A 27,575-nucleotide genomic window follows, 5' to 3' on the forward strand; every position below is an offset into this window, starting at 1 on the left:
AAAACTGTTTTTCCCACAATTTTTCTTTGTGCAGGTGCACCAACAGACAAGGACACCATTGAAAAGTAGTCATTTATGTAAGTATTATGTAATTGTGCATATGTGCAAAATGTTACTTTCAAGAAATTTGTTGCAGAAGTTGAAGTCTTGGCCTACATTTTGTACATAAAACCCAAGTGATTTGCTTAGAAATATAAAAAAAACACAACTTTTATTGACTAACTTCGAAAAGTTTTCACACAAAAGGGAAAAAAATTAACTTTTGCATGTTCTGGCAAATAAAATAGCCTTTAAGATGAAGAGGATTAACATAACAAATAGGCAAAAGAACTGAAAAACATAGTATATAACCCATGCAACCTGTTACAGAGAACCAAGAGCATATGTTAGAATCTGTATATCTGTAATGGACTTCTGTCTGCTGTCTTATAATTGTGTAAACACCCCCTCCCTCATGCTTCTGCTGTTTTCCAACTCAAATGCAAAGTTATGATTAAATGTCGCCCTCTAGAGGACAACAGAGGCGCTCGACACTGGGTGTCAAATCTGCTTTTATCAGGTCTGTGAATGGTGCAAAATCCCAGTAGCTGTAGGGTGTCATAAAATATTAAATAAGGGGAAACAAAAGAATGAAAGAATTTGGGAAAACGAAAAGATTTTTCTGCATCCACATAACTATATGTCACTGATTTGATGCTTTATGTTTAGGACAGAATTCCTCTTTGAATGGGTTAAAATATGTCATTACACAGTAGAAGTGTAGTATATGGTAATATCTGTAAAATCCAGGGATGCAGTCATTCAAAGATAAAGAAGAAATGGTGTGCAACAGAAATGTTTACAAGTTGTTGGTGCACCTACAGCAGTCCACCGCTAGATGGCAGCACCTCATTCCTCCATTCATGTAAAACGAGATCAGAGTAAAACGATCAAATTCTGCTCCTAAATATCGTTTTTTTGTTATTCGTATGACAACTTTATACTTTTAAATAAAGCCTGAAATAACAGGTTATTCTGAATAAATGCTGAAAGAAAATAGAAAGTACTATAATGATATTTAAAATCAATCTTTTTGTCTCTTCTATCCTTCCATACTGATGAGGTCACGTGCCTGTGTTTACTGGGACGCAGCGTGAGCCGAATGAAACTCTGCATCTTCATCTACTATTTTTTACTGCCAAAAATAGATAATATAGCCTTAATTTAACGCAGTAATGCGACATGTAAGGGGGACGTTACTTTGTTAGCATGCTATCTCATATCACGCTTCTAGGGGGATGCTAACGTTAAGTTAGCCCCCCTGTTGAAGGATGTTAGCTAAATTTGGCAAGCAGAAGCTAGCTTTAGTTTGACTCTCGCCTCAAACATCTGCATGATTGTTAGATATGAATTAAAGAGGTCGTATTTAGTTTACGTCTGAAGCTATGCGGGCTTTAAACTACGTTCAGCGAGTGAGTTTGGATTTTACAGGAACTCTGTTTCCACATGCCATCTGTCTGGGAGATGCAGACAATGACTCAGTAAGTTATTTACGTTATGTTAGCTTTTCAGTCATGTTGGTATTTTCCGTATTTCAAACTTAAACCAGTAAGTATATGGGGGAAAAGCACGCTGAAAGGAATGTTGGTGTTACGGCTTAAATGGTGACCGTGTTGGCTGGTGACTTCCAGCCTAAAGAGTCTGAGGTTGTTTTTATTACGGTTGTTAAAGGCGAAAACGAATTCCTGTTTCCATTGAATGTCTAACCAATGAGTATTTTTTATGGTATACCACTAATAGACTCAGAGCTCTACGTTGGTTCCCTAATGTTTCAAAAATAGCCTCTAAAGTTCCCTCTTGTATTCCCCTATGATTGATAAACACTGAAACTAACCCTCATTGGTGCCCTCTAAGTGGACAAAATTTAAGAAATTGCTTCAAGTGCTATACATGTAATGCGAAGTCATCTGTATGTGGAGAAAATGTTGTGAAGTGTCCTCTAAAGTGCTTTTAAAATAGAAGTTGACAAAGAACCCTTTTAAGGGCCCTATAAATGGACAAACTTTGACACAGTGCCTTCTGAAGTACCCTTTAAGTCAGTGGTTCCCAACCTTTCTTCTATTAAGCCCCCCTTGGCAATGTCTAAAAAGAGCTGCGCCCCTCCTTGACCCACATGGAAAAAAAATGACATATTGCGTCAAAAATACACAATTTGAATTGTTGTCTTTGTTTAAAGCCAAACACAATAGCACCAAACTACAAGTGTTATTAGAAAAAGACCTTGGTAAGAACCGTTCCTAAGGGTTTTATCACAATTTTACGTAGTTTGAGTGAACCTAATTTTAACAACCTTAGAGCAGACAGGCCATCGCGCCCCCCTGAAATCTCTGGCACCCCAACACCCCCCCCCCCCCCCCAAGGGAGTCCCAAACCCCAAGTTGGGAACCAGGGCTGTAAGTGAACAAAATTTGACCAAGTTCCCTCTTTGTGGGGAAAGTTTGGCAGTGCGTCAGTTGAAAAAGTGCCCTCTTAAGGGCTCTAGATGGGTAAAATTTGAAAAATTGTCTCTAAAGTGCCCTCTAAATAGAGAAAATTTGACATAATGCCCTCTAAAATCCTCTCTAAATAGACACAAGTTGACATACCCTCCTAAGGGCCTTATAAACAGAAACAATTTGACAAGTGCCCTCTTAAATGTCCTTCAAGTGGACAATTTATGACAAAGTATTTCTAGATTACCTTTGAAATTCAATTCATTATATGTTGAATAATTGTCCTGCAAACTGACCTTCTATTGGACATGAAGTGATAAGCTGCCCTCCAGGGTTGTTTTCCAGTGGCTATAGGCTCATTTGCATAAAGTTTATTTTCATTAACATCCTTCCTTTTCTATTTTTGTTGAAATAGTAGTGAAATGCTTTGTTATTCCTCCTGTTTTACTGAAGTGTAGGTGTGGTCATTATGAAAAAGAGTGGGTGCTCTTTTATCATTTTCCCACTGCCCCTGAAACATCCTGAGTCTACCAGTGCTATAAAATAAAGAGAAGCTTTCATTAGAGTTGCCATTATTCCAAAAAATATCTGTATCATATATTAATGTATTCAAAGTCTCTTGACATGTTGTAGAGAGAGTTTAAGATAAATAGGAGAAGAATTACTTGAAAATTTGAAGAGGACAGACTCTTACATGTTTGTAGTTATGAAAGCAGAAGTATTAAAGAAAATAAAGCAAAGTAAGGTGATGATTCACTCAAAATGAAGGGATGTTGTTAAGGACATACTGTATGTGAGATATGTGATACCGGGTCTAACTTCATGCTGTGTTTCATAAATATAATGTGATGCCTTTTTTGTAGTTGAATGAGCTGGTTGTTGGAGACACAAGTGGAAAGCTGCTGGTGTATAAAAATGACGACTCCAAACCCTGGATAACCCGGACCTGTGTGGGCATGGTCAGTGCAGAAACTACAATACTGTTCTAACATAGATTATTGAATTGAATGCATTCCTGCTCTTTCAATGTGTCTTTGTCTGCAGCTGACTTGTGTTGCCGTTGGAGACGTCTGCAACAAAGGAAAGGTGAGTTATGAAGTTAACAGCAGCAGGATGTTGTGTAGATTTTGGTGTTGATATTTCTATCATGGTGTGTGTTTTGTTTTCTTCCTGTTTGACAGAACTTTGTGGTGGCTGTGGGAGCAGAGGGCTGGTTTCACCTCTTTGACCTGACAGCTGCCACTGCGAATAAATCAGACACATCGAGTCAGCACGAGTTCATGTCCTCAGATGACCAGAAGCCACTCTTCACCCAGCACATACCTGCCAACACCAAAGTCATCCTCATCAGCGATATCGGTAAATTCTGCCTCTGTATTCACATAAACTAAACATACATAAATGGTGTGTTTCTGATTTAATCAGAGCCTGTTTACATTTTGAATTCACTGCCATGCTGGATAATCAGATTCCAAGTATATTATTATGTACATTCAACTCCAGAGATGACCTGCAGAACTCACTTGCTCCCCTCTTATGTGGATAACAGCCCAGTAATACAGCAGGAATTACCCGCAAGCCCCTTATGCTTCTATTAAAATGATAGCTCAGTATCAGGAGGAGGCTGGGTCCTCGATCACTCAGTGCACTTTTAAATCTAAGAATTGCCATGTTTCCACGTAAACATGTTATAATCATAACTTTATGATATCAAAGTAAAACTTGGTGGGTAAAAGTAGTACAACACTACAGCTGCCAGGTGTATGGGCATGACTTTTTCAGTGACATCATCACACACACTCAGAAGCCTGTTCCAAATTTGTGATAAACAGTTGCCATGGAGGATTCTTGCCTCCCCTCCGTAGGACCCGACTCAGAAGGACCTTACCTACAGAGGAAGGATCCTGGACTTTGAGAAGGACCTACCTTCTGTGGCACAGGCTTACTTTGGTTTACTTAAATCTGTCCAGCCTCGCTGGTCACTCGAATTGTGGAGTCATTTCAATCAAACTAGCAGACCACAAGGTTTATTTACTAAATAGACTCTCACCAGTTTCTTTAAAGGTTTGAGTATGACAAAATCAGGGAGAAAAGTGTCACTGCTAGCCTCTTAGCTCATGCCAAGGTAGCCCGTGTAAGTTGCATCATGTAGCAACTTACAATACAAAGCAACTGTGGCTAAGTAGCCATTAGCTAAGAGGCTGGCAGTCCCTCTTGAACAGCTTTTCCTTTTTGAAAATGCTTGTATATAGGAATTTGTGAATACTTACCAACAAATAAACCTTGTTTCGGTACTATTTAAATTTACATGATAACTAAGTTCAAAGTAAATTGGGACCCTGCTGGCCGCTGTTAGCCTCTTAACTTGTTGCTAATTTAGGTCCTTTTGACTTGTATTGCCAGCTGCTTCACTGTACATAGCATGTAGGGATGCCTAGCCTCAAGCTTAGGCTAGAGGTACCTTGTTAACAGCTTTTCTCCCTTATTTTGACATAAACATGCTTTTAAAGGATGCACAATTTACATGTTTATTTATTTACTTTATCAGATATTTTACAATACTTGTAAGCTTAAAGACAACAAGTGGCCAGGAAGGCTGGATTGACCCGATAAAGCCATGCATATTTTAAGAATATATATAAATAATCCTTTTTGCTCATTGGCGTGGTTTGCCTCAGATTACAACAACAAGGGGTGACAGCCTTAAAGGGGACATATTATGCAAAAACCACTTTTTCAGGCTTTCGAACAAAGATATGTGCCCATGGCCTGTCCACAATCCCCCCAAGAATCACCCCCCCCCCACCCTTCAGAAAATGTGTGCTGAAACAAGCCATTCTCAGATTTTCACATCGATTAAGCCACATCTACTTCCTGAGAGGGGCGGAATCAGACAGGGGTTTTTAGACATACAAAAATCCTATACTGAAGTGTTTTTTTCAGCAATAACTTCACAGGCATGTTTTAGGAACCTGTACGACCAATATAAACTTGTTTTAAAAGGGTAAAATATGTCCCCTTTAAATGCTTACCTGTGTGTGTGGGCATCTAAACTACCAAACCAATCCAGATAAAGGCATCCCAGACCGACTTCTTATGCAGTCTTAACTGTTAAATAATAAACCAATGACTGTGTGCATTGAGGTACATTTACATCTAGCATTAAGGATTACCATTTGGTATCTGATTATCCAGCACAGATGTTAATGCAACGTGTAAACAAGGTCAAAGAGTACACATGTCTGTTCTGCAGACGGTGACGGCCGCAGTGAGCTGGTGGTGGGTTATACAGACCGGGTGGTTCGAGCTTTTCGCTGGGAGGAGCCGTCTGACAACTCAGACCTGGGATCAGGACAGCTGGTCCTGCTGAAGAAATGGCTTCTGGAGGGACAGGTATGCTGAGCTTCAACACTCAGTCCTAGAGAGAAAATGTTCAGTAACATCTGCGATCTGAACATCTGTGATGTTCTAAAGAGGAGAACCATAGACTTGTTCAGACTGGTTTGAGAAAAAGAAAACAAACCTCTGATCAATGGAAAATGATGTCCTTGTTTCTTTTGATAACATTTTATTTTGATTTGTAGGTGGACAGTCTGTCAGTGAATCCAGGTCCTGAGGGTTTACCAGAGCTGATGGTGTCCCAGCCCGGCTGTGGGTACGCCATCCTGCTCTGCTCCTGGACCCAACAGGACTCCAGTGACACAGAAGAAGCTCCTGCCACCCCTGGGAGGTAGACCCTGTTACAGACCAAAATCACAAGCTTTAGTGACATCAAAAACTGCCATTGATCGCATAAATGTGCTCTGATTTCTTTGCTCACAGTGAAGGGCCCTCCAGAGACGTAGTTCTTCACTTGACCACTGGGCGGATCCACAACAAGAACGTCTCCACTCATCTTATTGGCAGCATCAGCAAAGGTAGAAAACCGGCTTAACCTAAATTATTTCTTTAGGTGGACTTTGATATTTAGTAGATATAATATATTCTGTAAGTTACTGAGTTTATGTGTTTTCTTTTTAAAGGCTCTAAAGAGGAATCTTCTAAATGTGGCCTGTTTGCTCTCTGTACTCTGGATGGTGAGTCATAAACTTGAAACACTTCTTGAACTTGGCAACAAACCTAAACACGTTTGAATACATTTTAATGTATGCGTCATGGTTTTCCTCAGTATGCAGTTTAAGTTTCCTCCCAAAATGATCTCTTATGTTTGATGACAAAAACAGATCCAAGTTTGACCTAGAGGTCAAAACTCCTCTTCTCTTAATCAGTTAGGCGTACCAGATACCACCATTCAATTGATTCTGCACAACTAATATAAGCTGCTATCAACATTGATGTGCCAGTGTTTGTGGTAACACCTATACTAATGCTGAACTGATGCTAGTTAGCCAAATGAAATGAGGCAACATGATATGACAATGTGTTTAAGGTCTGATCGTTAATATGACTCTGTTGAAGCTAAATAAACATCACCATGATGTCTTCAAATGTAGCTTCCAGCAAAGAATTTGGGTTTTGAAAGGAAACTTGAATAAAAACAGTTGTTTGGAGGGGAAATTTATTTTGCTAGCAATATAAAATAGTTGCATTAACTGAGTGAATGCTCTGAGACTTAATTCCTTAAATATATTGGGAATTTGTGCCCATTCATTTTTCCGAGCAGTGATCATCACCTGGCGGCCCAAGGGCCACATCAGGCCCCCCCAGCTCTCTATCTGGCCCCTAGAAGTTTAAGAAATTCAGAAAATGTGAGGAGAAAAAATATGTTCTGCTATTTACTATTTTAAAATAATTACAGCTATAAAAACAGCCCCAAAACCAATCGAGATGGAAAAAGTTTATCAGGTATGACTCAAGGTTATTTTATGTTAACTAAAACTAACTAAATAAAACGAAAATGTTATAATAATTTTAGTTACCTGAAACTAAATTAAAACTAAGCTTTACAAAAAAAAAAAAAAACTAACTGAAACTTAATTCTGTGCTGACAAAACTAATTAAAATAAAAAAATTAGAGACAAAATCTCCTTAGTGTTAGTCTTTGACAGCAGCAGACTGACGTGGACACCCAAGCCTGGGGAGTGTAAAATCCCTTTATTTTGATTGGAAATACTTTATACAGTGGTCATTTTGGGTCTTGAGTTGTATACAAACATGAAAATTTAATAAATAAAGAGAAAAGTGTAGAGCCCTTTTGGGTCTCGTCCCTTACAAATTCCCATATTGCCAGTAAAACTAACACTAAAACTAATAAAAACTTAACTAAAACGAAGCATTTTTATAAAATTAAAAAACTAGACTAAACTAACAAACCACAAGAAAAAACGTAAAAACTTAACTGTAATCCTAAACAAAAAGTAAAAACCAAGTATAAATACTAATGAAAAATCCAAAACTGTGATAACCTTGGTATGACTCAATGTTTGATAAGTTTACATAAATCCAGTTTTCGCCATTATTACATGATTTATGATTAACACACAAATCAGCTGTTTTTGACCAAAGCTGCCGTTTTTTGCATCAACTTTCCATACATGTGTCTTCAAGAGTGCAATATCCATGCACAAGAATCAGCACCAAAGAACTGTTTCCTGCACAGATTTTCCACCAATCAAAACACAGCATGTTAGCATCAAATCTAGTGATGGGCAGCTAAACAGCCCCAAAATAATGTGGCAGATATATCTAAATCGGCCCCTTATCGCAGGTTGCAGTATAGGTTATCTCAATGCTAAAGGCTAAATTTCTAAGAAAATATTTTGACAATAATTTGTTAATCAGATCAAAATGTTCATATTAATTTCTCTGAAAGTCTGGCCCCCAAGTGTTAGCTAAGAATAAAGCTGGCTCTTGTACAAATATAGTTGATGACCCCTGCTGTAGAGCATTTATGAAGTCATCACTTTATGTTATTCAGTTGTCCTTACTACAGGATACTTGGAGATTCTTGCATTGCTCTGTTGTTAACTGAACAAGGATCACTTTTATGCTCCGTTTATTGGGTTATACTGCCCCCTGTTGGAAATCTCAGTACACTACAAAGCTCAGTAGACTGACCAAACACTAAACCAGCTCCTAACACAAAATATGACAAGTATGGGGCAGTCTCTCTTATACAAGGTTCTTTTTGTCCAGTTAACCCACGAGGTATTTGCACACTGAGGTGAAATGTGAATTAGTAAGTGGTATATGTTTTGTCTTCCACCTGTTGTACCTGCAGTAGTAGTAATACCTTTAAGACCAGAGGTGGATGGGAAACACTCGTGTGTACGTCCGTGGCTGTGAGCCAGCATGGAGGATCCTCCTGGCAGCAGCAGATTTCTGGCAAACAGCTCAGAGAGCAGCTGGAGAGTTCATCAATATTTAAACAAGAGAGGATATGGAGGGATTATCATCACTGAAGGCTTCCGGCTGCCAACTCATCGTCTATCTCTGTTTACACCATGACAAGCCGGCGGAGAGGAGAGAAACTACATCATTAAGATCATTAAGAGGAGCCATTAGCAGGATGTACTTCAGCTCTGTTAATTTCAGGGATTATTAGTCAGCGATGACACAGTTTGGTGGGGCTAAAACGTCTTAGAGTAGCAGGATTTTCCTCACAGAAGGATATTTGGACTTTATCGTTGTAGTTTTTCGTTTAATCTGCCAAATAAGAAACAAAAGTTTGAACAAAGGGGCATTAAATATAGTAAACTGGCTTTTACGTCACTGGTCACACAGCAGTGGGAGCAGTTTGGGGTTAAATGTGTTTCTAACATTGATGTGGCTGCAGGACCCCTGACCTCCTCTACCACTGAGTCACAGACGCCCTTCAGTGCTAAGAATCTGAATTTTCTCTAACTTTAATAGTTACAACGAACAAAAAACACATAAAAGTGCACTTTAATCTCATTCTTCTCTGTCTGTTTTTACTTGTAATTGTTGCAGGTACCCTGAAGTTGATGGACAGTTCAGAGCAGCTGTTGTGGTCTGTTCAGGTGGATCATCAGCTCTTTGCTTTGCAGAAACTCGACGTTACGGTGAGTATATGTTGGTGCATATGGAGATAAATGATTACTTTATATTTATTTAACTGTTCCTTTATTCTAACCCAATCGCTTCTTCAAATTTCTCAGTTGCATCTTTTCAGCTGCTGTAGAAACGCAGCTAAAACTGCGTAATATTTTTACATGGGCCAAAACACAACAGACACTCCTTGTTTTGATTATCCTTAGTTTTTTATAAGATTTTATTCAACCTTATTGTGGCAGGAGAGTCTCTTTTTCAAGAGAGCAGCCTCCACTCAAAAACCCTCAAACTCATGCAGTAGAAATTAAATAATAAAAGTAATATTAAAGATCAAGATGAGGTTGTGTATGTGTTTCCAGGGCGATGGCAGAGAGGAGGTGGTGGCGTGTGCCTGGGATGGACAAACGTACATCATCGACCATAATCGGACTGTTGTGCGCTTCCAGTTTGATGAAAACGTTAACGCCTTCTGCGCAGGTAAGTGACCTCAAATTTAACCCCAAATAATCTTTCAGAATCTCTCAGTTCAGATTAACTCACTCAGTGTTGTCTCATGTTCTCGGAAAGACAGGTTTATAACCTTTCTTTGCACATCTGTTGTCTTTCCGTAAAGAAAACACAACTTGGCAAGCATGCTCAGTACTTAAAGTAGTTCAGGTTCTGGCTTAACTCTGTTTATTCTTTCAACTACTTCTACATCAGCTGTGTAAGACCAGCTAGTTAGCCTAGGGTAGCATGTGGACACAACAAAGGCAGATGTGTTCAGGACTTCATAAGGATCAAAAAATATAAGACTTACACTCAAAAGGCAGCACAACCATAACAAAGATTTTTGTAATTTATATATTATGATACAGAAGTAAAGCTAATGAGCTCTCCTAATGCTTGGGTAGATGGGTAGCTAAGGTACACAGGAGCTTAGAAAGCACATTACATGAAACATTTTTCACATTAGGAAACACTTTCCCCTTTTCCATATAGATAGTTTGTCTATTAAACATATATGCATATTATGCAAAATACACTTTTTCAGGCTTTTCTAGCAAAATGTTGGCGACTTTAACACATCACCCACCTTAACAGTCGTTGACCCCACTCAAGGACTGTAAGGTGGGTGATTTTGCGTGGTATTCCACTTTGTGGCTGAGTTGCTGTTGTTCCTAAATGCTTCTACTTTCTAAAGGGGTTGTCAAATAATTAAATATTTTAATTGTGATTAATCCCAGAATTTCTGAAGTTGATCGCAATTAATCACACCCTTTGTCCCATTTGAAATTCCATTATTTTGCATTTTAAACTAATTTTGTGTGATTTTGGATTCTTCTATTGTCTTAAAAGGGACATATTATGCAAAAATCAGGCGTTTCTAGCAAAAAATGTGGCCCCTGGCCTGCCCACAATCCCCCCCTTAGAATCCAAAAAATCCATTGCCCCTCTTGCTTAGAGGAGGATCAGGAGAGGCACGTCCATTTCCAGAGAGGGGCGTGGTCAGGGGGTGGAGTCAGACAGCTCATTAATATTTAAAGCCACAGACATAGAAACAGCTCGTTCTTATCAGGGCTGAAACAGTTTTTTTAGACATGCAAAAATCCAATACTGGAGTGTTTTTTCAGCAACAAACTTCACAGGCATGTTTTGGCGACCTCTGAGACCAATATAAACTTGTCTTAAAGGGCTAAAATATGTGACCTTTAATTGTTAGGTAATAAAACCCCAACAAACAGAAAATTATATTTATGTCATTAAAATCAATCAAAATCAAACCTGTACAAAAATAGAGATTTATCTAACACAAATAATGAAAATCATCCCATGAGACCTATGATTTCTAGGTTACACTCTTTGCTTTGTCTTCAGCTCATTTATCACAGGATTATAGCTGAGGACTAATGATGCATGTGGGAATAGGTTAAAGATACAAGATGATGTAGAATATTCGTCAGTTAGAAAGGCAGCCTTTGGGGCTCAGATGACCTAGCAGTAACATTAAGCCCATGTATGCGGATGGCCGGGGTTCAAGTCTGGCCTGTGGCTCTTAAACCGCATGTTATTCCCCACACTCTCATCCCTGTTTCAGGCTCAACCCTCTGTGCCATCTCTCTCTAATAAAGGTAGAAAAGCCCCTAAATAAATCTTAAACAACGAACCTTTGGTTTCATATGGATGCAAAAAAGAAAGGAAAAAAGGAGTCCACATTGTCTATCAGGAAGGATATCAGAATGTCAATGTAAATTTGAAAAATAACCCAGTTAAAACTCTTGAAAATTGACTTAAGATATTGTTTTTTTTCCCAACAGTGTTTGTTCCACATCTTTAAGACTGATGAGAAATGAGAAAATTTAGGCAGGCAAGAGTTTGACTGCAATTTTTGGTTGTGAAACTAGAAAAAGTCAATACTAGGTGCCAAGGACTTTTATTTTTCTTTTTAGTTATAGATATTGCTAGACTTTGCAAATGCTATATCAGAGTTTGTATTGTTAGGACCCTGCAATACAGACAAAAGATATTTTCCTTAAATGATTGTGTCATAAAGGCCAAGAAATCTCTGCTTTGTGTCAATAAAAGGACACTTTAGAGCATCTTCTGACACCAGTAGGGGGCAACATTGAGCTTTGTCTCCATCCAGCCTTTGCTCCTTCTCCTTCTGTTTTTTTTTTCCTCCTGTCTTTTAATATTCCCTTCCACAGTGACTGAGCAGGCCTCAGATTATTTAAAGGAGCTAATACGACATGTACAGGAGTAAGTGGATAAAAGAGACTGGAGACCGTGTTTGATCTTCCTCAGTGAATTGGGGTTTGTTTCTTCCCACCTTCCTCCTCTCCTCTCTGCTCTCTGCTGCTCTGTGGGGTCATTACAGCAGATTAGATTAGTTCCTCTGTTTGTTTGCATGCTGGCTCTGCTGCAGAGGCTCATATTAGCGGGCAGACAGGAGAGGATTCCTGATGTGTTCATTGGGATTCACACGTCTAACCATATCATGACACTGTAGCCACGTATTGATTTAAAATCCCACATGTCTGTTTTAGGTCAGTATACATGTAAGGAGGGGAAGAACAGCCCGTGCCTGGTGTACGTGAGCTTCAACCATAAAATCTACGTCTACTGGAAGGTGGAGCTGGAGCACATGGAGTCCACTAACCTATTCCGGGTCCTGGAGGAGAAACCGGAGTTTAAGAGCCACCTGAAGGCACTGGGAGTCGGTAAGTTAATTAAGAACTCCAAGGCAGAAATTATGAGTTTGTCTTTCATATTCCAACCCACATCTCTGTGTTTTGTTCTGAGAGACCAACTGTGAATATTTGAAGCCAACTTGTCTGCCGTTCTGTCATGAGACTCTGACCTGAATGCTAATGAGAGAGAAAAGAGAAAAATGATCCCCACATGGCAGATTTTACTGCTAACAAGGGCCGCCGTGTTGGCCAGTTTAATGGACTGTGAGCAAGAACAACTCGCATGACCAGATTCTTTCTTTTAAGGCGTGTTTGAGGGATTTAGGACACCCTGCTAACCAATTTTTTCATTCCTAGGGTTCTTTTTTAATGTCCATACAAAATATAAATGTGCCTCAGGTGTGTTGTAAACTCTTTCATAAGTCTGCCTGACCTCTGAGAAAATCATTCCTGTAAAATCATATTTCTTAAGAGACTTCAGTTTATCTTGTTGTGCAGATTTTGATAAGCTACCAAAACAGTGCCAGCCTATTTGTTCAGTTTAGACTGTATGCTGGATTTTGCAATAGCTGCTTGCGTTATACAACCCAAATTCCAAAAAAGCTGGGACATTGTGTAAAATGTAATTTAAAACAGAATTCAATGATTTACAAATCTCATAAACCCACAGGGCAACAAAAGGTTGGAAAAGTAAATGGTACTAAAAAAAAACAGCTGGAGGAGCATTTTGCAGTTAATTAGGTGATATATCAACATCTCAGTAAGATGACTAGGTATTAAAAAAGTCTTTTAGAGAGGCAGAGTCTCTCAGAAGTAAAGATGGGCAGAGATTCACTAATCTGCAAAAACCTGTGTTTAAAAAAATTGTGGAACAATTTCAGAAAAGTGTTCCTCAACACAAAACTGCGAAGACTTGAATATCCCACCATCAACTGTACATAATGTCATCGACTGATTGATTGATATCTTTGTTTCTATCATGTAAATGACAACTTTAAAACTGTTTAAAGAAAAAAAAAGTGAACAACAAGAAAGACTAAAACAAAGTATTTACTTGCATCTGCAAATCCAGAAACACTGCTGTCTTCTCTGGACCAAGCCTTATTTAAAATGGACTGAGGCAAACGGAAAACTATTCTGTGGGCAGAGATATCAAACTTTGAAAATCTTTTTAGAAAAAGGACCGCCCAGCTTGTTATCAGTTTTATTTTAAAGCCTGCATCTCTGATGGTATGGGGTTGCATTAGTGCCTATGGTGTGGGCAGCTTACACATCTGTAAAGGAACTATCAATGCGGAAAAGTGAGGTTTTAGAGCAACGTATACTTCCATCAAGACAACATATCTTTCAGGGAAGGCCTCGACTATTTAAGCAAGACTAACCAAGACCACATCTATCACAACAGCATGGCTTCAGAGCAGAAGAGTCCAGGTGCTTAACTTGTCTGTGCTCCAGACCTTTCACCAATAGAAAACATTTGGTGCATCATAAAAGGAAAAAATCCAGCAAAAAATTAATTGCCTAGTAATGTCACCAACTGTGGCAAGCATGTCTTATTTTTTTGCAGAAAAAAACTAGGTATGTATCATGCATTGGCATTTAGCTTATAAATAAGGAGATATGATAATTGGCCTATATTGCCCAGCCCTAGGCAAACAGACAATACCGACTCAATGGCTCTCTGACACTTTAGAAACTGTGTCTCTGCTGACCAGCATGTTCCTGAAATACACTTCTCTTGACAAACACAATGCTGAACTAAGCCAGTAGCTTGGTTAATCATTGTAAATGTGCACAATACTTCATATTTCCTGTAGATTTACTTTTATTAGATCATGAATTTTGCATCTGTCATGGTGCATTTTCATCATCCATGCTTGCTGTGTATACAGTGATCTTACCAGAGATACACCTGATTAAAATATAGATGAATCTGTGTTTTTTGGTCTGCATGGATGACCAGCCAGTCAACCACGCCTGAAAAGAAGTGAAATGAGTGTAAACCTGTTCATTTAGACAGAAACATTAATGACGCACAAACATGTTATTAGCAGGACTTTGCTGGAGCATTAAGAGCACACAGATGAGAATTCAGGTTCCAGCTGACTTTATTGAAGCCTGGTGGCTGTGTTAGCGTAGCTTCCTGCTGCTCGTGTTAATAATTCAACCTCTGGGCCTGTTGTGTGTGTTTCTTTTGACTGTGATTTCATGGGCTTGTTACCTAACCCAGTGTGGAAAATTTCTGATGTAGCAGCCCAGGGACAAGGAGGCAGAGATGAGGGAGGAAAAAAGAAGAGAGAGAGGCATCTGCAGACAAAGAAAAGTGTGAAAATGTGTCTGATATGTAGAGTTAGAAGGAGGGGATATGCTTCACCACTGAACATACACATTTTATCTTGAATGCAGGTCTACTTAAACTTGGAGAAATTTAGAGGAAAAACAATGAAAGAAAACTAAAATGTCAGCAGCAGCTCTTTCCTGCTGTGCCCTCTCTTTAATAACATTGTTCAAGACAGAGTGATGATAGAGTCTGACACTTCTACATCACAAGGTTGGAAGCTTTCTAGAATTGAATATTTCTTCCAAAGTGACCTGTGCTTTTAATTTGTGGCATAGAAGTTCAATTATCACTTAACTTTGACTCAAGAAAGCACTACATCGCAGGAGAAGTTGTCTTTTTAAGAGATTTTCAGGGTGATAACAAAGAAGGGCTCCTATGTTAACATGTAATTTGGCCTGTTAAAATGTTTTTGGTTGAAATAGCTTTTGATTTCATTGCATAGAGATCAATGCTAATGTTAGCATGCTAACAGGCTTTAGATATGGTGTGCCAATGTATTCAGAGTGTAAGGGTAAAAACGTATCTACAGTGGGGTGTGAATGATTTTTGCAGTGCCTCTAATTGTTGAAAATGTACATGGATGGGCTAACTTGCCACCCCTGAAACTAGCTGAGAAGAAAGACGCTGTCCTCCTGTGCTTATAATTGGTTTAAACTCCCACCAAAGAAGAAGACTGTGAAAGTTGTTTATTGGCTCACACGCTGAGTTCCTAGTCTTTTTGATCATTTCTGTGTTTGTGTTTCCCTCCACAGATACTGAAGACCCAGCAGCAGTCAGAACACTGGTGTCAGATATTCTCTACAAGGACTCCCAGTCTTAACACAGTGACACCCATCAGCACACTGCTATCTGTGGTACCTCCCTCTGACTGTAAATACTCTGGTAATAAACTCTGAATGTCTGACTCCTCGGCTCCCCGCTCGTTATTTGTGTTCCTCTCAGACAGACATGACGGGTTTTAGGTTTCTGATCCTCCTCTCTGTCATTGGTATTCTGTCCGCCCGGGTTGCTCCTCACAGGGTGGAGAGGATGAAAGCCAGAGAGTAAAACGCTGTGTTGTTTAACCTGCTGTGCTGTGAGTAAGGAGGAGCGGAGGCATTCTGCTGCTGTCAGTCAGCACTGACAAGCTGATGAAAAGATCCGATCAAACGTTAGCACCTTTTTCCTCCTTTCCTCTTCTGTGTCTTTACATTTTTACCCAAGGCATCACATAAAACTCTCAACATCTTACATAATCATACACAGCTGTTGCATAATAACTGTTTGTTTGTCAGCTCCTACAGGTTGTGATGATTGGAGGTAGTGGTGGGAATCACCCACTGTTCCCACTGGGAGGATCCTATAACTGCCTTTGTGTGTTTGTGTGCCTCTCTTTTTTCTCATGCAAAATAAATGAGCTCTGTGTGTTTGTGTGCGAGCGCCTCGGGGTAAACGCAGGCTCAGGTGTCCTGGTCGGCCTCAGGCTCTCATGTCTCCCGTGTTTTTAACCTTTCGAGACATGCCAGGGGGAGGGAGGCACCTATAGGACTCCCACAGCTCATGGAGATGCAAGTTTTGTTTGCCTTCACTTGCTTTGTCAACTCGAAATAACACGTTACTGAAAGCACAGTTTGTATAATACGCCTCATATGCAGTTTTATTTCAAATGTAACCTTTCCATTCACTGTTTTATCAGTAAAACAAACATGAACCATTGAGCAGCTGTTGGTCCTTATAAGTGGAAAACATTCCTGTGCAGTAAGCTCACTGATTGATGTTTTTGACCATTAATGGTCATTCAGCATCTCATCGTTATTCTTATGGATCTTATCTCTTATAAAAAGATCAAAGATTGTTTGTTCAGACTCCATTTATGTTAAAATCAAACGCCTGTCTCCTGATTTGATTCAGATTTCCTCTAGAAAATGTCAGCCTTTTTAATATGCAGACTCCCTTTTCTTCCTCACTAAATCCTGCGTGACTTTGACTTTTGGCTCTGATATTTTCCCCAAACAGGCAGGCAGGACATAAAACACGTCTGAGACATCTGACCCAGCAACAAACCACACAGGGGGAATGAACTTGTCCTGATCTATCTGACCTTGTGTCTATTTATGATTTGTCTGCAGCCAATTTAGCAACATAAATTCTCAAATTTGCAATAAATTTTCAATATTTTTATTTGCAATATTTTTGCCAGATTGATATCAGCTTAGAAGAAGAAACTGTCTTGAGGGAGTTTGTGCTCATATAATGTGGATCCATGGGTCATTTGATTCAGTCCTCTGAGGTAAAATCAGGATAGTAACAGTGAACAGTGATGCATACATGCAGAAAAAATCTTCCTTTTTTCTGTACATATTTTCAGAGGAATCTATCCAGCACTATTTTTTTTAAATCAATTTTGCCCTTTTGCCACTTTTTTTTAATCACATTTTTGTCTATTTTGCCACTTTAATCCAAATCCTGCCTCTTTTAAACTATTTTGCCACTTTTTAATCCAAATTCACAATCTTTTCTGCCAATTTCTGCCATAATCGACCCATTCTTCTGCTTTGAAACCCTTTCCACAGTGAGTCTACCCATTTGCCACTTTTTACCCATTTGAATTCATTATGAAAGGGGTTTACATTTACATAAAGAAGGCCATAAACTACAGCATAAATACATGGAGAAATGTATGTGCTAGTTTGAAAAGAACACTCATTATTGTGGTTAAAAAAAAATAATGCTTTTCACAGATTTACTTTACAATGGACGATGATTTTGCTAACTTCCATGGTCCCCTAGTTTGGCAGGGCCCCAGAAAACAGTCCCATTTATCTCCCCACATGGGCAGTCTGGAAAAAATTAGTAAGATAAAATGTGTGGATGTACGTCATCTTAGATCCTCCTAAGACAAAACTTTGATCAATGAATTACTTTATATGAGGGCTGTCAAAAGATGGCATCTTTTAATTGTGAATAATCTCAGAATTTCTGTAGTTACTTTTAGTATTTTTTTTTATAAAATTTTAAATTCCTACCGCTTGTAAAACTTATTGTGTCACTTTGTATTTTTATATTACTAAAACTAAGGGTAACTGACCTCCCATTTGGATACAGACCTGATTTTATAGGTAAATTGAAGATTTTAACATAAACTTAACCAAGGAAAAAGGATCTTGTAAATGGATTGAGAAGGAAAAATGGGGACAGTACAAGGGTAAATGTTTGATAACGCAAGGCACAGATAACTTTTAAATTGTTGACTGAGCTGTCTGTGAGTTTTTAAAGTTAAATAAGAAGAGCAGTGCTGGACTGTTTTACATCACTGTGAGTGAGATGCACTAATTGTGGACCTTCTTTAGTCACAAATAGTGCAATTGGTCTTGACAGCCCTGTATTTATTTTCCTATTGCTATTTTGAATTTAACATGTTTATATTCCAAAAAAAGGATGTTTGACTTTATATACTTCTATGATCTTGCATTGTAAGTCTGGCTCTTAGGTGAAACAACTAATGTAACTCCAGAGGTGTCAAACCTTGAGGTTACTACTGTTGCATTAAATCTGAACTTTGCAGATCTTGGGCTAATTCGCTTTTCATAGAGGGAAATTACTTGAAAAGGGGGGTTTGGTTGATACAATTCAGCCTCAATTCAATCTGTTTATTCTATTCGAGAGGATGCAAACTGATGAGGAGAAGATTTTGTTGTCAGAAATGGACAATAATCAGGACTACAAGGAGGACGGTGAAAGAGAGAACCATCTGAACGCCGTTAAGGCAGTTAAGTTTGGATTGGAAGTTTATACAAGCTATCACTTGTTCAACCGTCCTTGAGTTAACGTTAGCTGCAGCTAACGCTAGCTAAACAGTTGCGTTGTACTGTTTCCATACTAAAGTTTGATTATTCTGCTTTATTATAATTGACTGTAACTAACACTGGTGTTATTCGCTGAGTTTATATCGCCCTTGAAGCAAGCGCAAATGTTTAAAAGTTGCTACTTGTGTCGAAATGTTAGAATAACTTTGGCTAGATAGTTAGCAGTAGTTGGCTAGCAGCTAACTTCCGGTCCAACGGTCGTTAGGTCACAAATGAAATATCCACGAAATAAGAACTTCCTGAGGTAACCATGTTTTGAATTCGTAATTTTTGTGTAATTTTTGTTTCTTTTGTATTTGTGCGCATTACACAAATGAAAAAGTTATGTACTCAATTAAATATTACTGTTTTGTATATTTAAACATGCTCTCAGCCCAAATCTATGTCTCCCTGTAATCTTCTTTTTTCTTTCAGGACAACATAATTCAATATGATAAGAACTTTCACCCTTAGCTTCAAATGTCAACCATGAATGTTTGCACAAATCTGCATGTCAAACCATCCAACGGTGTAATTTAATTTTTTCCTTTCTCAGGGGATCACAGGGATGCATTGACCCACTAGCCGTGACATCCCTGAGAGCCCTGCTGCCATCAAGTTCCTGCCAAAGATCAGCGTCTAACATTTAAGGTATGGCTTTGTTTATAAAGGCAAAAAGGTTAAAACATTCACATATACAATGCAGGCATTGATGTCTATTAAAGACCCCTACCATGAGGCATTTAACTGAGTGATGAACCCATCAGAAGGGCCCTGTCTATAGAACCAGACAGCATGACAACATGCTGAAACTCCCTTCAGGCTGTGCTCTATTATGAGCGGATGCAGCAGCCTCATGTTAAATCAGATGCATATTAAATAAGTACTGTAAAAATTAACACACACAAAATTAAGCATCAGCCCTGCTTTCCCAGCCTGCCTAAGTCTGTAACATTTCTGTATGGTTGAGACATAAATTCAAGGCACGCTTCTTTCAAGAACCTTCAATAAACTGAAGGGATTATAAATGCATAATCCAGCTTTAAAGGGGCTTTTGAACTTTCTTGAAAGTTTAATCTGCCAAAATAAATGTGGCTGCTTCACACGACAGAAATCTCTCTTGTGAATGGATCCCATACTACCAGTCCACCCCCTCCTAAAGCACTTACTACATCCCGGCACCCTCAGAAACCTCCAGCATCAGAACACAGGGTGCTTCAGTGAGGCAGTCACTTCTTGTAACCGTATCGGACTGCAAGAGCTCAGACAATCTGTAGTCATGTTGAACATATGAGATAATGAGAACATCAAAAACTGGAAAAGAGGACGATGCTGTCTTCTAAACTTAATAAAAACTGGAGTTTTAATTCTTTATTTCAGTCATAGAACATTTTCAAATCCATTCTTCACTCCTTGCGCATAAACCTGCTGACTACGAGTTCAGGGAATTTATGTCACTATTATGTTTGATTGCACAATCCGACCAGACTAGTGATTCATTCACGATCTATTTACTTGTCTCCTACACCCAGAATATAGCACTGCTGATGAATCACAAATGGTAGGGATGGTTTGATAGAGTGAGGATAACTTTACTGAGGCTTTTATAGGACCTGAATCAGGAGTGGGAAGTGGGAGACATGATAAGACCACCTGAGTGTCCAATGGGATTCAGTGCACCAAATCTTTTTGCAGCTTTTGTCACACTTATATTTTTACAAGTTTCTGAGGGTTACAGGTACAGTCATTTACAGGTCCTGTTCTTGCATTATACCACTCCCTAACTGCTTGTTAGAGGAAAATATATGAGACTTTTCAATCAACTACACTTCATCCATTGTGTCTAATTTTTATTTGATTCAGCTTGACAAAATTTTTTAAATAAACTTATAACATATAAACATGCATTTTGAGGGATTTCCTATGATGACGGAAGCTGTTGTTTTTCTTTGGGAGGATAGTCTGTCATTTTATTGGATTCTCTGAAAAAAAAACAAAAAACTTCCCATTCTGCAAAGAAAGCAAATCCTGGAGTAAAGTCTAAACAAATCAAATAACTATGACTTTTTCCCTCATTAAAGTAACATTATGCCAGATTTTAACAGCACCCCTACAACTACATACTCGATTAAATCACTGCCAGCGAGTAATTCAGGCCAAGATGTACTCTTGGCTGGCCCCTTCCTCAGTCACTCTCTTTTTTCTTGATTTTCTTTCATTTTTTGGTGTCCTGCCTTTGCCTTAATGTGCTTGAAAACAGACACGAGTGAAATGTACCTTCTGTCATAGAACCATTCTACAAAGCCTCTTCACCTTACCTGATGACAAATAGTGTAAAAGCCTGGATCCAGGACTACTACTACAAATGCAAAGGGACTCTATTCTCCCAGTATTTTGTCAAAATGTTTTGAAACTGTGGTGGCAAGCTAAAATAGTTCCATATTGATGCTTAAATCTTTTCATCTTTTTAGAACCTCTTTAATTCAGCTTTTAAATGTTTCAGTTGAAAATTACTGAAGCACTGCTTAGTCCAAAGCTTTGCAATGCAAAGAGATCATTTTAGACTGTTGCAGTGGACAGTTGCAGCATTGAGAAGTCAGGTGTCACAGCTTCAATCAGGCCAACTGATGGTATTTGCAAGCAGATAAAGAGGGAAAAGATACCTTGTTTTTATAGGCCAACCTTTCTCAATTAGGGTGCATCACACACTGTGGTGCCTTCTGGCATTGTCAGGAGTGTCTTTGAAATTCTTTAAATTTAGCCAAGAGTTATCCTGAACATGCAGATTATCAGCTATCCCATCTGAAACAGTGGTTCTCAAGTGGTGGGTTGGGACACAAAAATGGGTCGCGAAAAAATTACCAGAAATACAATAGTGGCAAAAAGTGTATAGTATATGCCCTAAGTGGACACACATCCATACTTTTATTTCACGTACTTGTCCTGTGATGACAATTGCAGTCAGTCTCCAGTCTCATTTTCTCAAGATTTCCACTTATTTATCTAATTTTCTTGGGATAACAAAGCTTGTTTTTTCCAAAATAACAAGTTAATTCCTCACTAATTTACTAAAATTGCATGCTGTTCAGGGAAAAGGGAGTAAAAATAAAATGTATGCATGCATGCTTTTGTATGTATGCACTTTTCCTACATGTTTGAGCTGTCCTGTCTCTGTGTAGTCTTGTTTTGTTCCGTTAAAGGTCCAAACTGCAACATACTTTCATAAATAAGCATCGAAGCAATTGAAAATGTAAAAAAATTAAATAAAAATGGGTTGCAATTTCTGACAAGGGGGTAGTGGTGGGTCCTGATGCCTGACCAGTAGAGAACCCCTGATCTAAAATAATCAGAATGGCCTTATATATCCTTTTCCTGAGATCAAGTCAGTAGCTGAATATACATCAGCATTTTTTCACAATCTGATTGAATTTATTCTCATCGGAGATTTTAACTTCTCTGTTCACATGGACGCTAAAAGATGTGATCTGATTCAAATATGCATGTTCATGCGTCATATGTTTGATTGGAATAAATCTGCTCTGACATGCGCAGCATCATCCCACTGGTCAAATCTACAGAAAATATGCAGTAGAAGAAGAAATTCTTCTTCGCCTGTGTTGTAAATAAACCGTATTAACTCCTGCTCATGCAAAATAGCGGATTGTTCTAATATTTCATGTCTGTACTTGATACTATCTGATCAGTAATTCTGAGCTCTTTTAAAGTTTCAAGGAAAATGTTTTCTTGGCAAGAGATCAGTTTAGTATTTTGAGCCTGATTTAAGTCTTATTGCACCTGAGTTTATGTCCAAATTATCCTTGAATGTTTGATGTAATTCCAGTAATTTTACTGTTCCTGATTGAATGAAATTCCCCCTTCAAGCTCTGTAAATGCCAAACATGTTTGATGTTTATGATTCCAGATTGGGCCGCCTCCAACAGCCAACCTCTAACAGCCAATGAGAGTGTTTTTTATATCTGTTTTTTACTTCTAAAGTCATGTTGGATCAAGCAAGTTTCTGTAAGATTTTGAATCTAGCAGGTATGTGGCCCCACCGTCTGGTGGAATCATCTAGTCTGAACATTTGGTGGGTTTTATTGTTAAAACTGCTTGAAACTGTCCTTATTTATGTGGTCGCCCATATTTTAAAATTGGTTGAGATTTAAAGATCGTTGTGATTTTTGTCAGCATCGATCAGTACTTCTACTTTGGTACAGGCTCTCACAACTTATAAATGCATTCATTAACACTTAAGGGCTTTTTTTGTACATAACTGTCAGGCATAAGTCAGTTTCTCCGCCTCCCTCTTCCTTGTTTCTATAAGCATCCCCATCCTAAGCCTCTGCTCAGTTCCCATGCTTGGTCCTGGTGGCGCAGTGGGTGGTTGGTGTAGAAATATCTCTCTGATCCTGACTGACAGACAGCTGCTGCCTCGGCCTCCGAAGGGGAAAGGAGACTTCACACGAGCTCCATCACGTTCCATCAACAGCTCCGAGCTGCTGAGGGAACTGACACCGCTGATTAACAGCCACCAATTTCATCCGCGTCAGGCTTAATACTGCAGCGTTTTATCATCCCGTTGTGCTCGGCAGGGGATAGATGCAGGATGAACGGCACGACGGGACGTTTAGATACACAGTTGTTTATCTTAGCCGATGCAAAGAGGATTTTAATCTGATTGGCTGCTTGATTATACAGAGTAATCTGCAATGTTTGGGTTTTATATTGTGTTAGTTTTATTGGAGGCAGTAAAATGGAAACCATCAGAGGAACAGTACCATTCAAGGGTGACTGGGTAATGCTTCTCTGAAACTCTCAGAGCCTCTTTTCCAATGCAGAGCTCAATAAAAATATCAATAGAGTTAGTCTCTCATCCTTTTTTCTGCCAAATTTATTGGCCTTGTCAGAGAGAAGCAATGACTCTGTTTGACAGAGAAGTTTTTATAAGGTTAGGGAGAGAGGATATTTTTCTTACTGAAAGACAGTGCAGAGATTTATAGTAAAGGATGAAATACGAAGAAGATTTCTGTCATCTATTGCTTTCTTTCTCTGGTTTCCTGAGCTTACTGTGGCAGATGGATTTCCACTAGTTAGTCTGATTCTGCTCCCGGTTTCTGCCTGTTCAAAGGGATTCTTTTCTTATTTCTGTTGCCAGTGCTTGGTCATTGGTGGAAACTTGGCTGAGATATGTTGCCAACGGTTATGTTTCATGTGCTCAAGCTAAAGTCTAATTTGTGCTTCTACGTCAAATCTATGCCATAGCCTACATCATAGGTCTGTATAGTCCACAACAAAAGTTGTTGCAAGCTGGAAGATCCTTGTTTTCTCTTAAAAAGGGCAAGTTTCCATGCAGGGAGGAAGTAATGTACTTAAGGCATACAAATTAAAAAGTAAAGGCCTATCAAAGAACAGTTTCATGTGGAAATCTCCCTAGCTGGGTTACCCACACAGAGAAAACAAACAAAAAGTCCTGTAAAGAGCAAATACTGTTAGATTAACGGGGGATCACTGGATGTGTGTCATTTTGTACATACACTCCTTAAGTGTATAACAGTGTTAAACAGTGTATTTGACAGAATAAGCACTTTGCTTCTTAGGATTGTCTTGACAGATTCTCTTTTGGTGTGTGGTGTATTTAGTGTGAATTTCTCCTTCTCCAACCTGATCGGAAGCACACCAACTCAAGGTCGTAAATATTAATAATGTTCTACATTTATGACCAGAAATCCTGTAGTGTGTGATGAGCACTGAGGGCAGCCAAGCAGACAGAAGCAGAAGGTTGATGTTGAATGGAGGAATAGCCAATCAGGAAGTAAGCCGACTTAAGGAGGAAGCAATAGTAGAACAGGAAGCATGAAGTTAGATGGACGTCAGACATGAAGTAGTATTTTTTTGTTTGTTGCAACACAAGTTTTTAACAAGGTGTAGTGTTAAACATACTATAGACCAGTGGCTTTCAACTGGTGGGTTGGGACCCAAAGCCCTTTTCAGTGGGTCGCAGATGTGTGTCTGGGGAAAAAATTGCACCAAATTGTCTATGAGACTCTATAAAACATGTATGCTTTTTCCTGTTTCATTGTTTTGTTACACCTTTTGTACTGTCTTAGGCCAAAGCTCTATTATTTTTTATTGAATACATCTGATTGACCAAAAAAATCTCCCAAATTTGGGTCGCAATTCTCCTTGAGAAGTTGATGTTGGGTCCCATGACTCAACAACCTGACACACCAGATGGATGTGTTTAACACATAGGTAAACCACTCATACACGGCGTTTGGGAAAGGGCAGAGCCTTTGAAAAAAACCTCGGAGGTTGATTGGATGAGAGTTCTGTTACATCTTTACGGGCCAATAAGAGCAACGAAGCACGTAACGTCATAGCCCCAAACTGAGGTGCACTGCTACCGACGAGTAAACTCCATATAGAACTGCATAACTTGAACCATGGGGACTGTAGAAATGTCAGTACATGACTTTTGTCATTTTTGAAAAGAAAACAACTCACTATTGTTCTTTGTTCTTCTTTTAACAATGACTTTGGAGCCACACAAACTCCATGCTTCATGAGAGTCCACAAGCAGCACATACTGAAGCTGTTGCTTTTCCTCACCAGGGCTGGGGTGGGAGTAATCGGCGAATGGCGATGAGGGAATGTGGTGGGGGTTTCAGGGGTGGTCAATACACAATGTTCAGTTGTCCGGTGAGACTGAAACTGCCGTGCATCTGGGATCAGCCACCGCAAGTCTGTGCACCATGAGAGTCCACAAAGCAGCACATACCCAAGCCGATGCTTTTTCTCATGGTGGCCAGGGTAGGGACATGGTGGGGGTTGCAAGGGTGGTCAAAACACAAATATTGACGGAGATAGTGGGAATAAAAAAAACACCATGGAGGTAGGGGCAGACATGGTAGAAGCAGTTGCGGTGGAGGCCACTTGGTGATGTCAGAATATGCAAATTAGATAAATGAATTTAGTCCCACCACAAACTTTGGGTCATACTGAAGATTTTTCTCATTTACAGTATGCCTTTATCTCTAACCACTTTCAAGCCTACATCCTTTTGAAAATTGATATCATAATTACATATTTTCTTGAAAAAACTCTGGCGCCTAAAGGGTTAAAGGTCACATTTTTTACCATTTTAAGATAAGTTTATATTGGTCTCAGAGGTCCCGAAAACATGCCTGTGAAGCATGTTGCTAAAAAAACCCTCCAGTATTGTATTTTTGCATTTCTTAAAAGCCCTCTGTTTCAGCCCTGTTCAGAATGAGCTGTTTCTGTGTCTGTGGCTTTAAATGCTAATTAGCTGTCAGACTCTGCCCCTGTCGGGCAATGGATGTGGATTACTGGATGTGGCTCAGGAGAGGAGGGCTGAACTTTCTTTCAGTCGGGGAGGGGCCAACCAAACCTGGGGGTGGGGTTTACTCCCCCACATGACATCATGAGGGGAAAATCTGAAAATGGCTTGTTTCAACACACATTTTCTAAAAGCTGGAGAAAGAGAGGGGATGGATTTTTTTTCTGATTCTTTGGGGGATTGTGGATAGGCCAGGGGCACATATTTTTGTTAGGAAAGCCTGAAAATGTGTACTTTGCATTATATGTGACCTTTAAGTTATGATTTCAGACCACACTGGTGTAACTTTGCAGCACTCATTTAAATAATGAATGTCATCATCATAACATACATTTTATTGACTTTGTTTGAGTTAAATATCAAGACACAGGAGCAAGAATTGCCACACATTGTCAATATGGACTAAGAAAATCATTTTGAAATAAAATATAATAGAATTTTAAACATGGATTTAAAGGTGGTTAGCTGCCAACATTTAACAAACTATAGTAATCTTAAAAGCGAAGAGTTCAACAGGCATTATTAGTGTAACTGATGATTGATTTGTTGTGCTTGCTCGTTGCATACATTCCTAGTTCACAGCTGTATGATTCCTCGGTCTTCTGCTTTGCATGAGAGTTGTCTTTTTCAAAATTCTCTCTCATTGGTTCAACGCTTTTCTGTATTAAATGTTCTTACTGGACATTTTATGCACATTTCTGTACAGCACTCTTGTCAGCTTGTGTTGCTTTTAATGAATAAATTGGATTTTGCTTGGAGTGGATACCAGCAGTGTGGGCATGTTTGGCTTTCTAAACCATTTACATTTTCAGTGTCACATCACATACTGCGAATAGCTCTTTCTAAACTATCATATCCAGCTGTAATTATGACTCTGATGCTGACGTAAATTCTTGCCGCAATTCAGAAAATTTTCCAGCAATTATGCAAACTCTGACATGAACGCTTCTTTCATCTTTTTCCGCCCTCCTTCTCTACAGACTCAAATAACATTTCTCTGTTTGCATACTAATATCCATGAGATTCTTCACATGCGAGGGTTTAAATTCTCCCATACTCTGTTTTTTTCAAACCCTCTCTGAGGATCTCCCACTCAGTGGAGCTGTTACATAACAGCTGCTCACCATAGAGGACCGGGTTTGATCAATAGTGCCCTCACAGCATCCCCACAGCACTCTCTGGGGTTAAAGCTGTGGGTCATCCCCGCTGAGTCGATCAAGCCTGCTGGGTTGTATTATGTGTGAGTGTTTGTGAGTGTATTCCTCTCTAATGGAAGAAGGAGATGCTATTGTTAGAGATGAAGGACACAAAGACGTACAGCTATTTCTGATGACAGGCAGAGTTAATAAAAAGGGTTCAGATGGAGGATAGGGCTAATCTTATATCAAAGGGTTTGTGACA

The 27,575-nt window shown here is 39.1% G+C and overlaps 1 protein-coding gene and 1 long non-coding RNA gene across 2 annotated transcripts in view; both read left to right on the top strand.

Moving 5' to 3' along the window:
* Window positions 1-1,105: 1,105 nt before the first annotated feature.
* itfg2 (integrin alpha FG-GAP repeat containing 2) lies at window positions 1,106-15,897 on the top strand. The gene is made up of 12 exons (XM_041780892.1): window positions 1,106-1,520; window positions 3,335-3,430; window positions 3,516-3,557; window positions 3,653-3,830; window positions 5,725-5,864; window positions 6,056-6,201; window positions 6,294-6,388; window positions 6,494-6,547; window positions 9,402-9,493; window positions 9,842-9,959; window positions 12,509-12,682; window positions 15,746-15,897. The coding sequence occupies exons 1-12, from the start codon at window positions 1,425-1,427 to the stop codon at window positions 15,811-15,813; spliced, it is 1,299 nt and encodes a 432-aa protein (XP_041636826.1). The 5' UTR covers window positions 1,106-1,424; the 3' UTR covers window positions 15,814-15,897.
* Window positions 15,898-18,470: 2,573 nt separating this feature from the next.
* The window catches only part of LOC121505616, a 34,875-nt gene continuing 25,770 nt past the window's right edge, over window positions 18,471-27,575 (top strand). The window contains exons 1-2 of the long non-coding RNA XR_005991575.1: window positions 18,471-18,741; window positions 19,374-19,468. This is a non-coding gene — a long non-coding RNA (uncharacterized LOC121505616). The remainder of the gene's footprint in view (window positions 18,742-19,373; window positions 19,469-27,575) is intronic.

The sequence above is a fragment of the Cheilinus undulatus genome, linkage group 23, assembly GCF_018320785.1.
Source record: "Cheilinus undulatus linkage group 23, ASM1832078v1, whole genome shotgun sequence".
In the NCBI taxonomy this organism is placed as follows: domain Eukaryota; kingdom Metazoa; phylum Chordata; class Actinopteri; order Labriformes; family Labridae; genus Cheilinus; species Cheilinus undulatus.

Bases quoted from the DNA above. Each gene is read 5' to 3' on its own strand.
- itfg2 (XM_041780892.1), top strand. From the start codon at position 1,425: ATGCGGGCTTTAAACTACGTTCAGCGAGTGAGTTTGGATTTTACAGGA. The intron at 3,558-3,652 runs GTGAGTTATGAA...CCTGTTTGACAG, and splicing joins ACGTCTGCAACAAAGGAAAG to AACTTTGTGGTGGCTGTGGG. The intron at 6,202-6,293 runs GTAGACCCTGTT...CTTTGCTCACAG, and splicing joins GCTCCTGCCACCCCTGGGAG to TGAAGGGCCCTCCAGAGACG.